The sequence below is a fragment of the Oncorhynchus clarkii genome, chromosome 31, assembly GCF_045791955.1.
Source record: "Oncorhynchus clarkii lewisi isolate Uvic-CL-2024 chromosome 31, UVic_Ocla_1.0, whole genome shotgun sequence".
In the NCBI taxonomy this organism is placed as follows: Eukaryota; Metazoa; Chordata; class Actinopteri; order Salmoniformes; family Salmonidae; genus Oncorhynchus; species Oncorhynchus clarkii.
Window position 1 is genome coordinate 15,494,006 of NC_092177.1, and position 11,508 is coordinate 15,505,513.

Consider the following 11,508-nt stretch of genomic DNA (forward strand, 5'->3'; position numbering starts at 1 on the left):
TCCACACATTCCATCAAACAGACTCCAACCTCTCCACAATGACCAAGACCAGAGAGCTGTGTAAGGACATCAGGGTTAAAATTGTAGACCTGCACAAGGCTGGGATGGGCTACAGGACAATAGGCAAGCAGCTTGGTGAGAAGGCAACAACTGTTGGCACAATTATTATAAAATGGAAGAAGTTCAAGATGATGGTCAATCACCCTCGGTCTGGGGCTCCATGCAAGATCTCACCTCGTGGGGCATCAATGATCATGAGGAAGGTGAGGAATCAGCCCATAACTACACGGCAGGACCTTGTCAATGACCTGAAGAGAGCTGGGACCACAGTCTCAAAGAAAACCATTAGTATCACACTACGCCGTCATGGATTAAAATCCTGCAGCGCACACAAGGTCCCCCTGCTCAAGCCAGCGCATGTCCAGGCCAGTCTGAAGTTTGCCAATAACCATCTGAATGATCCAGTGGAGGAATGGGAGAAGGTCATGTGGTCTGATGAGACAAAAATAGAGCTTTTTGGTCTAAACTCCACTCGCCGTGTTTGGAGGAAGAAGAAGGATGAGTACAACCCCAAGAACACCATCCCAACCGTGAAGCATGGAGGTGGAAACATCATTCTTTGGGGATACTTTTCTGTAAAGGGGACAGGACGACTGCATCGTATTGAGGGGAGGATGGATGGGGCCATGTATCCTGAGATCTTGGCCAACAAGATCCTTCCCTCAGTAAGAGCATTGAAGATGGGTCATGGCTGGGTCTTCCAGCATGACAATGACCCAAAACACACAGCCAGGGCAACTAAGGAGTGGCTCCATGAGAAGCATCTCAAGGTCCTGAAGTGGCCCAGCCAGTCTCCAGACCTGAACCCAATAGAAAATCTTTGGAGGGAGCTGAAAGTCCGTATTGCCTAGCGACAGCCCCGAAACCTCAAGGACCTGGAGAAGGTCTGTATGGAGGAGTGGGCCAAAATCCCTGCTGCAGTGTGTGCAAACCTGGTCAAGAACTACAGGAAACGTATGATCTCTGTAATTGCAAACAAAGGTTTCTGTACCAAATATTAAGTTCTGCTTTTCTGATGTATCAAATACTTATGTCATGCAATAAAATGCAAATTAATTTCTTAAAAATCATACAATGTGATTTTCTGGATTTTTGTTTTAGATTCCGTCTCTCACAGTTGAAGTGTACCTATGATAGAAATGACAGACCTCTACATGCTTTGTAAGTAGGATAACCTGCAAAATCGGCAGTGTATCAAATACTTGTTCTCCCCACTGTACATACATACAGATGCACAAATGCACGCACAGACATAAGCACTCAAGCACACGCACACACACAGACAGTCAGATGCACAAATGCACACATGCACACACACACACACAGCCGGACACACACGCACACACACACAAACACATGGATGAACTTTCATTCATACACACACTAAGCAGATCATCATGAAGTCCAGATTCCAAAATGTAATGTAATGTTAACCTTTTCCACATCCTCTTGAAGCACATTCTGAAACAGAGAGAAATGGTGTCCCTGTCTCTTCTGTCGTACGTACATCACGTCTTCCGTCTGTTTGTGCCTGTTATTTACATGTTAGTCATTTAGCAGACACTCGACTTACAGGAGCAATTAGGGTTAAGTGCTCAAGGGTGCGTCAACAGATGTTTCACCAAGCCAGCTCAGCTCGGGGATTGGAACCACCGACCTTTCCGTTACTGGCGCAACGCTCTAACCGATAGGCTACCTGATGCGTGTCACATGGAAGCCTGGCTGTCTCAGCTGACAGGATCTGATCTGTCCCTTCGTGTTAGGGACGGAGAGGAGCAGGATGACTGTTCACTCACCACAATCTGGCAATGTGTTGTCATCACAGCGGCTGCCAATACCCAGCTCAGCTCAAAGGTTGTTCAGCACAAGAAATGGTTTAGAAATAGTGGCCTTGTCTCAGACCTGCAGTAGTGTTTTTTTAGGGGGTAGATCAGATAGATAATGGCTTCTATCAATGGAATTGTCTGCATCATATCCAATCCCCTGTATATATTTTGGTAAATATATTTTTTAAATATATTTTCCTTCTTTATTTTCCCCTAGCCCCATCATCCCTCCCCTAATTGGAGTAAATAAATGGACAACAACACCTAGGCTTCTACTTCCAGCTTATACTGTACATTGCCATATACTGCATTTTTTTAACTGTGCTGTGATGTTTCACAAAAGTCCTGAACCTTTTATGTTTGTAAATGAAACATAAAATGTTTTGCTAAGAGTATTATTACAATATTGATCGATTGACTATACCTTTTCAAATCACCCAGCAGTGCTATCTGCAGAGTTAGTTCCAGGTAAATGTTGTAATTCTGCCGCCATTCCTGAACCTGCAACCAAAAACAAGTTAAATATGGGCAGTACCAAAACAAGTGATCTAATTATTTTGTCTCTTTGCAGCAAAATCTACAGAGCTTCGATGGTTGTATCCCCCATATACAGTGCATTTTAAAAGTATTCAGACCCCTTGACTTTTTCCACATTTTCTTACGTTACAGCCTTATTCTAAAATTCCTCATCAATCTACACACAACACCCTGAAATATCACATTTACATAAGTATTCAGACCTTTTACTCAGTACTTTGTTGAAGCATCTTTGGCAGTGATTACAGCCTTGAGTATTCTTGAGTATGACCCTACAAGCTTGTATTTGTATTTGGGGAGTTTCTCCCATTCTTCTCTGTAGATCCTCTCAAGCTCTGTCAGGTTGGATGGGAAGAGTTGCTGCACAGCTATTTTCAGGTCTCTCCAGAGATGTTTGATCGGGTTCAAGTCTGGCTGTGCCACTCAAGGACATTCGCACTCCTGTGTTGTCTTGGCTGTGTACTTCGGGTCATTGTCCTGTTGGAAGGTGAACCTTCGCCCCGAGTCTGAGGTCCTGAGCGCTCTAGAGCAGGTTTTCATCAAGGATCTCTCTGCATTTTGTTCTGTTCATCTTTGCCTCTATCTTGACTAGTCTCCCAGTCCCTGCCGCTGAAAAACATTCCCACAGCATAATGCTGCCACCACCATGCTTCACCGTAGGGATGGGCCAGGTTTCCCCCAGACGTGAGATTTGGCATTCAGGCCAAAGAGTTCAATCTTGGATTCAACAGACCAGAGAATCTTGTTTCTCATGGTCTGAGAGTCTTTAGGTGCCTTCTGCCAACCTCCAAGCGGGCTGTCATGTGCCTTTTACAGAGGAGTGGCTTCCATCTGGCCACTCTACCATAAAGGTGGAGTGCTGCAGAGATGGTTGTCCTTTTGGAAGGTTCTCCCATCTCCATAGAGGAACTCTAGAGTTCTGTCAGAGTGACCATCAGGTTCTTGGTCACCTCCCTGACAAAGGCCCTTCTCCCCCAAGCCCGGCCGAGTCTGGTGATTCCAAACTTCTCCCACTTCAGAATGATGGAGGCCACTGTGTTTTTGGGGACCTTCAATGCTGCAGAATCCTTTTGGTACCCTTCCACAGATCTGTGCCTTGACACAATCCTGTCTCTGAGCTTTACAGAAAATTCATTTGACCTCATGGCTTGGTTTTTGCTCTGACATACACTGTCAACTGTGGGACCTTATATAGACAGGTGTGTGCCTTTCCAAATCATGTCCAATTAATTTAATTTATGACAGGTGGACTCCAACCAAGGACTCCAATCAAGAAACATCTCAATGATGATAAATGGAAAAAGCATGCACCTGAGCAAAGGTTCTGAATACTTACGTAAATAAGGTATTTCTGTTTTTTGCTAAAAATTCTCATCTCAAAATTGTCATTATGGGGTATTGTGTGTAGATTGCTGAAGATTTTTTATTTTATTTAATACTTTTTAGAATAAGGCTGTAACGTAAGAAACTGAAAAAGTCAAGGGGTCTGAATACTTTTCGAAGGCACTGTATATAACATTCTATTGGTTGCAAGAATTTTATATAATAATTGAAACTGAAAAGTTTTGAATCCGACGTCGTTTTGTGTATCAGTTTATAAACCATGTGCCATGGAATCTGTACATCGAAAATCTCTTCCCAACTATTTTGCCACCTGTATGGCACAGCTGTCAATGTTTGGTCCTTAATAAATGAAACTGGTACACTTTTTTATTCATCACAATTTTTTTAACCAATTTTGGTCTTTAATGCGGGGCCGACAGATAAGTTCCTTACCTTCTCCCCTTTCCACTTGTCTCCTCCATTTTTGCTGTAATGCTGAAATGAGTTGGCTATATTTTCAATAGAGAAGATTTCCATATTGTAACGTGTGCGCTGGGAGTCGGGAAGCAAGTGCAGGGAGTGAATCATTTAATAAAGGAAAACATAATGCTAACCAAGAAACACGAACAATGCACAGACAGGAAACTGAAACAGAAACAATAACGCCTGGGGAAGGAACCAAAGGAAGTGACTTATATAGGGCAGGTAATCAAGGAAGTGATGGAGTCCAGGTGAGTCGAATGACGCACAGGTGCGCGTAACGACGGTGACAGGTGTGCGTAATAATCAGCAGCCTGGTGACCTAGAGTCCGGAGAGGGAGCACACGTGACACATATATTTCCTTTAGCTGCATTTGTTACATAACCACCAGTCCTATTTATGATATCATTTACAAAGATTATACAATTTTTTTACATTTTATATTTTTACATTAATATATTTGGGTTGAACCATAATATTTGCTGTAATATTTGTTCTATCTTTTCTGGTGGATTAAACTGAAATAGTAATCAACTTTCTTTGGCTTGTTTTAAAAATAGCGATATTTTGGAGATGATTTCATTTTTAAATAACCAAAATGAGAGGCTGTAATCTGAATAAAGAGAAAAAGTTATTATTGAGAACCCGTTTGGATTTAAGCATAGTTTTTGTATGACTGAAGCCTTTAGTGAGAAGTCTAATGCTTTAATATTGAATCATTTCTGCCCTCTGAATTCATATTCTTTATAAAACTAGGCCCATTTAATTTTAACTGGCTTGCCATTCCAAATAAAATTGAATATATTTTGCTCATATATTTTTTTTTAAACAAGCCGTTAGGTGTAGGCAGGGCCATAAGAAAATAGGATATGACTAAAGAGTTAAATCAGGGTGATTTTTACACAAATAGACAGGTATTTAATTTTCCATGGTAGCAAGATCTTATCTATTTTTGCTAACTTAAATGTATTGTAGTGAGATAAATTGCATGCTTTCCTGATGAGTCGTAGTGGGAGGATCACACAACATGTCATCGTGTGACTCTAAGTTTACTTTGATATTATGGTTATGATATGAATGTTTGCACATAAAAGCGTTTCCACCGACATTTCTCGCATAATTCATTTTAACGACACAAAAAGATCCCACCTTGTCTAGCGTATTTTGCTTTGTCGACATTTGGAAAGTTTTCATCAGGCCTGTCATGACATTTTTTATCCAACGTGGAACTTTACTTGCTTAAAACGGTTGAATGGAAACCTGGTTTGTGACACAGATCTGATGGGTCGAAATGTGACATACAAAACAAACCTTGGGGCATAAATGGGAGAGGGAGCATCAATATTTCACATTTCTGGCTCTAGTATAAATAGGAATTCCTCAAGAAAGTTAATTTTGTGTTAGCCTAGGGAAAATATACTCCCCCTAATCTCCAGCTGCGTCAGCTAAGATGTAGGCTACATTAAAGGTTAGTGAGCCGTTATGACAGGTGTAATTGACATTCCTACATAACATTGTTGTGTAATGGTTACAATGACTGTTCTGGTAAACATGCTGATTCTTCCCCCTCATGCCGGGCGTGTTTAACTATTCTTGTGGGGACCAGAAGTGGGATGGGAGACCAGATGCTGCTGGAAGTGGTGTTGGAGGGCCAGTAGGAGGCACCGTTTCCTCTGCTCTAGAAAAAATTATCCCAATGCCCCAGGGCAGGGATTGGGGACCTTGCCCTGTGTAGTGTGCTCCTCTCCCCTGTAACTATTCCCCAGGTCGTTGCTGTAAATGAGAATGTGTTCTCAGTCAACTTACCTGGTAAAATAAGGGTTAAATAAAATAAATAAAAAATACAAATTACAGTCCTATTGCATTATATATCATGTGTTACAATCCTATTGCATTATATATCATGTGTTACAGTTCTATTGCATTAGATATCATGAGTTACAGTCCTATTGCATTAGATATCATGTGTTACAATCCTATTGCATTAGATATCATGTGTTACAGTCCTATTGCATTATATATCATGAGTTACAGTCCTATTGCATTATATATCATGTGTTACAGTCCTATTGCATGTGTTACAGTCCTATTGCATTAGATATTGTGTGTTACAGTCCTATTGCATTAGATATCATGTGTTACAGTCCTATTGCATTAGATATCATGTGTTACAGTCCTATTGCATTAGATATCATGTGTTACAGTCCTATTGCATTAGATATCATGAGTTACAGTCCTATTGCATTAGATATCATGAGTTACAGTCCTATTGCATTATATATCATGTGTTACAGTCATATTGCATGTGTTACAGTCCTATTGCATTAGATATCATGTGTTACAGTCCTATTGCATTAGATATCATGTGTTACAGTGCTATTGCATTAGATATCATGTGTTACAGTCCTATTGCATTAGATATCGGGTGTTACAGTCCTATTGCATTAGATACCATGTGTTAGAGTCCTATTGCATTAGATATCATCTGTTACAGTCCTATTGCATTAGATATCGTGTGTTACAGTCCTATTGCATTAGATATCATGAGTTACAGTCCTATTGCATTAGATATCATGTGTTACAATCCTATTGCATTAGATATCATGTGTTACAGTCCTATTGCATTAGATATAATGTGTTACAGTCCTATTGCATTAGATATTGTGTGTTACAGTCCTATTACATTAGATATCGTGTGTTACAGTCCTATTGCATTAGATATCATGTGTTACAGTCCTATTGCATTAGATATCATGTGTTACAGTCCTATTGCATTATATATCATGAGTTACAGTCCTATTGCATTATATATCATGTGTTACAGTCATATTGCATGTGTTACAGTCCTATTGCATTAGATATCATGTGTTACAGTCCTATTGCATTAGATATCATGTGTTACAGTCCTATTGCATTAGATATCATGTGTTACAGTCCTATTGCATTATATATCATGAGTTACAGTCCTATTGCATTATATATCATGTGTTACAGTCATATTGCATGTGTTACAGTCCTATTGCATTAGATATTGTGTGTTACAGTCCTATTGCATTAGATATCATGTGTTACAGTCCTATTGCATTAGATATCATGTGTTACAGTCCTATTGCATTAGATATCATGTGTTACAGTCCTATTGCATTAGATATCATGAGTTACAGTCCTATTGCATTAGATATCATGAGTTACAGTCCTATTGCATTATATATCATGTGTTACAGTCATATTGCATGTGTTACAGTCCTATTGCATTAGATATCATGTGTTACAGTCCTATTGCATTAGATATCATGTGTTACAGTCCTATTGCATTAGATATCATGTGTTACAGTCCTATTGCATTATATATCATGAGTTACAGTCCTATTGCATTAGATATCATGTGTTACAGTCCTATTGCATTAGATATCATGAGTTACAGTCCTATTGCATTAGATAACATGTGTTACAGTTCTATTGCATTAGATATCGTGTGTTACAGTCCTATTGCATTAGATATCATGAGTTACAGTCCTATTGCATTAGATATCATGAGTTACAGTCCTATTGCATTAGATATCATGTGTTACAGTCCTATTGCATTAGATACCATGTGTTACAGTCCTATTGCATTAGATATCATGTGTTACAGTCCTATTGCATTAGATATCATGTGTTACAGTCCTATTGCATTAGATATCATGTTTTACAGTCCTATTGCATTAGATATCATGTGTTACAGTCCTATTGCATTAGATACCATGTGTTACAGTCCTATTGCATTAGATATCATGTGTTACAGTCCTATTGCATTAGATATCATGTGTTACAGTCCTATTGCATTAGATATCATGTGTTACAGTCCTATTGCATTAGATATCATGTGTTACAGTCCTATTGCATTAGATATCATGTGTTACAGTCCTATTGCATTGGATATCATGTGTTACAGTCCTATTGCATTAGATATCATGTGTTACAGTCCTGTTGCATTAGATATCGTGTGTTACAGTCCTATTGCATTAGATATCATGTGTTACAGTCCTATTGCATTAGATATCATGTGTTACAGTCCTATTGCATTAGATATCATGTGTTACAGTCCTATTGCCTTAGATATCATGAGTTACAGTCCTATTGCATTAGATATCATGTGTTACAGTCCGATTGCATTAGATATCATGAGTTACAGTCCTATTGCATTATATATCATGAGTTACAGTCCTATTGCATTAGATATCATGTGTTACAGTCCTATTGCATTAGATATCATGTGTTATTGAATGACGCACTTCAAGCAGTCCTGAGGAGACTAGTGTGGAAAGAGAGAGTTGTCAGGGAGGAGAATCTATTGTGTATGTTTCATCTGGAGCCAGCACACAGCTGCATAGACCTGATGCACAGTGTCCAACATGGAGCACCTGGGACATGGCCTACCTTTAGATGTACCAACTTAAATAAAGAAAACCTCAAGGGCACCTTGGTGTTTAACTTCCCAAAAGTCCCAAAAATCCCAAAAGTGAAGGTTGGAAAACACAAAAATACACATACATAACTCCCGAAACTAAGTTATGTTTCCTTTTATAATGTTTTTTTCTTGATTTTCAGCATACGGGGGAATGATTGGGCTACCATATCACTTTGGTCTTTAAAACATGTTACGAAGCTGCTTCAGTGTCTGTATCTGTTAAGGGAAGGTGATTGTGATAGTGCTGCTAAAACGATTAAGCATGATTTGATTTGGGCATCATCAGAGCAGACAGGCTGTGCAATGACGATTCGGTGGTTGATGTACTTACAGGAGAGTAACTTAGCTGCTTGGACCGGTGACCACCATTCTTCCACAGTGCTTTACAATAAACTATAAATCCTCTTTCCTACCTGCCTGAGTGTCACCTTACACGCTCGCCCCCATGTAAGTGAGCTCATCCATGAAGATAATGATGTCTAAAGGTGAACAAATTGAATGTCTACTATGTAATATTTCTCCTACAGTGTTACAGTAATTAGAACCCTATTTTAGAAGTGTTCCTAAAACGCACAGAGCCTACCTTATGAAGTTGAGTGAGTCACGGCGCTTGGAGCCATTTGAGTGGTATGGTGTTGTAGGCTAGGCTACTGTAATGAGAAAGCTAAGCTGAGTAGCTGGTGCCAGCTGAAGCTAAACGAATAGAAATCCATCTGTAATTAGGAACAGGGCTTTGTGGGAACAGGTTTATCCTGAATGTCGGTGGGAATGGGAAGTTGCTTGATCAGCGCTGTCACAGATCATATTTCAATGTTGGCTTGTGTAGTAGGCTAAATGGGGGAAGGGTATCAAAACAAAATCAATATTTTAAATATAAAGTATATAACCACTTTGTTTCATCTGGTTATATTGTCTGTAGCCTACATGATACTACTGATATGGGTAGATTTGTCAGAAAAAATGTGTTCTGAGGTCTCTCTCTTGATCACACACGGTGCCTCTTAATTAAAAGAGTCACACAAACGCACACACATTGCCTCTTGTGTATCTTATAGTCACACACGCCCACACACACAGCTTCTTAGAAGAGTGTCACACACACACACAGCCTCTTACAAGATAGAGTCACAAACGCACACACACAGCCTCTTATGAAAGAGGGCGATGCAGATGGATGCAAAAAATCAGTGACAGAATAACCAGATGTAATTGTATATATCATAACTACATCTATCAATGTCAGACACCTCTACGTAGCACAGACTAATCATTTCGGGACAAGCGTTGGCCAGTGGTTTCGTTGAGCGGGAGGACAACAGATTGATCGTATGAATAAATAACCCATGGGAGAGATGGGTGGAATGGGGAGAACAGAGACCCTGGGAAAAAAGACTTACAGGCATATGTCATGGAGAAGCTGTTGCCTATCTTGACCATATCCACCTGCGGCACCAGTTTGGGGATATCCTGGTGGTGCGAGAGCGCGAACCGAAACACGTCATATTCGTGAGATTCGGTTGGGAATAGTCCCCCTGTGAAAGATACATATTCAACGGTTATTTATAAAACTTCTATCGGCAAAATAAAACGCAAACACAGACAGATAAATATTTCCGGACTCTTTTATCAGCAAAATATGTTGAATACAACTTTATAGCCTCAGAAAAGGCATATTCACTAACTTGCCATTGTCCATACAAATAGGCCTATGCCAAGAAATCTAATGTGTACACTAAACAAATACATACAAAAATACAATAATTCTGCCAGGCTTTTTTATTGATTTATTTTTTATTTCTTCATTTTACGCGTGGGTTTTTCACCTACCTATATTGATGTTACTTGGAAAACTTGAACCGAAGCACATCCCCAGAAAACTGGTGTACAGGAGGGTGAAGCTTCGCTGCATATTTCTTTTTGCATTGGCGAAGAAAAAGGAGGCAAAATCCAAGCATAGGTCTTTCCTTAGTGAGTTAGTGTATACCTCCTCTTCCCCACTCCTTTCCTACCGGTTACAGATGCTCTTACAACAACATAGATCCAATGTCGAGAGGGAACGTGCAACTGCAGTCACTATCTTCTCTCTCCTCCCGCTCTTTCTCTCGCGCGCTGCTGACGCCCGCGTGTCCTCCGCTACAATGATATGGAACGGTGACTTCAGCTCGAGCCCCTACCTACGGAATGCACCCACCATCCTCTCAGGAGACGCGCACGAGGAGGGTCTCATGGCCGCTCTGTTTTTATTTTGTTTTATACACTTGGAATTAGATTCAAACAGTCATAACTGCTATGGTTCCTTGGTTCATCTAGTGTTTAATTAGTGTATAACGTTTTCTTACATCTGAATTTGGCGTCATTCTACATTCTAATATACTCAAATGCATCTATGGGGGGAATGTTATGCAGTGGTCTAAAACACTGCATCTCAGTGCTAGAGGCGTCACTACAGACCCTGGTTCGATTCCAGGCGCACAATTGGCCCAACATCGTCCGGGTTAGGGTTTGTAATTAAGAATGTGTTGTTAATTGACTTGCTTAGTTAAATAAAGGTTAAATAAAAAATAAATAAATAACCTTTGCGTAATTGCACTGTTTATGCATTGGCACATACATCTAAAAGCCAATTTATGCTTGAACCGAAAATGTGGTTGTAGGTGCCAAATAGATGGTGTGACGTACTTGTGGAGCCTCTGTAGGCATGCAGAGGCCAAATTGAGCTCTGTTCTGCATCGCTGTGCACCTCTCAAATGTTGTAAAATTGTGGAGGGCTCCATACAGCTCTGCATTGACATGATTGGTTGAATGATGGATGGCGGGAGGTCCTGTATAAA

General features: G+C 40.1%; 1 protein-coding gene across 1 annotated transcript in view; it reads right to left on the reverse strand.

The window, feature by feature from the left end:
* Positions 1-10,586, reverse strand: part of LOC139390480 (glutamate receptor 1-like) — a 190,419-nt gene extending 179,833 nt beyond the window's left edge. The window contains exons 1-2 of the mRNA XM_071137612.1: positions 10,505-10,586; positions 10,075-10,209 (exon numbers count right to left, since the gene is read on the reverse strand). Coding sequence (XP_070993713.1) covers positions 10,075-10,209; positions 10,505-10,586 — 217 coding nt within the window. The remainder of the gene's footprint in view (positions 1-10,074; positions 10,210-10,504) is intronic.
* Between the last annotated feature and the right edge of the window lie 922 nt (positions 10,587-11,508).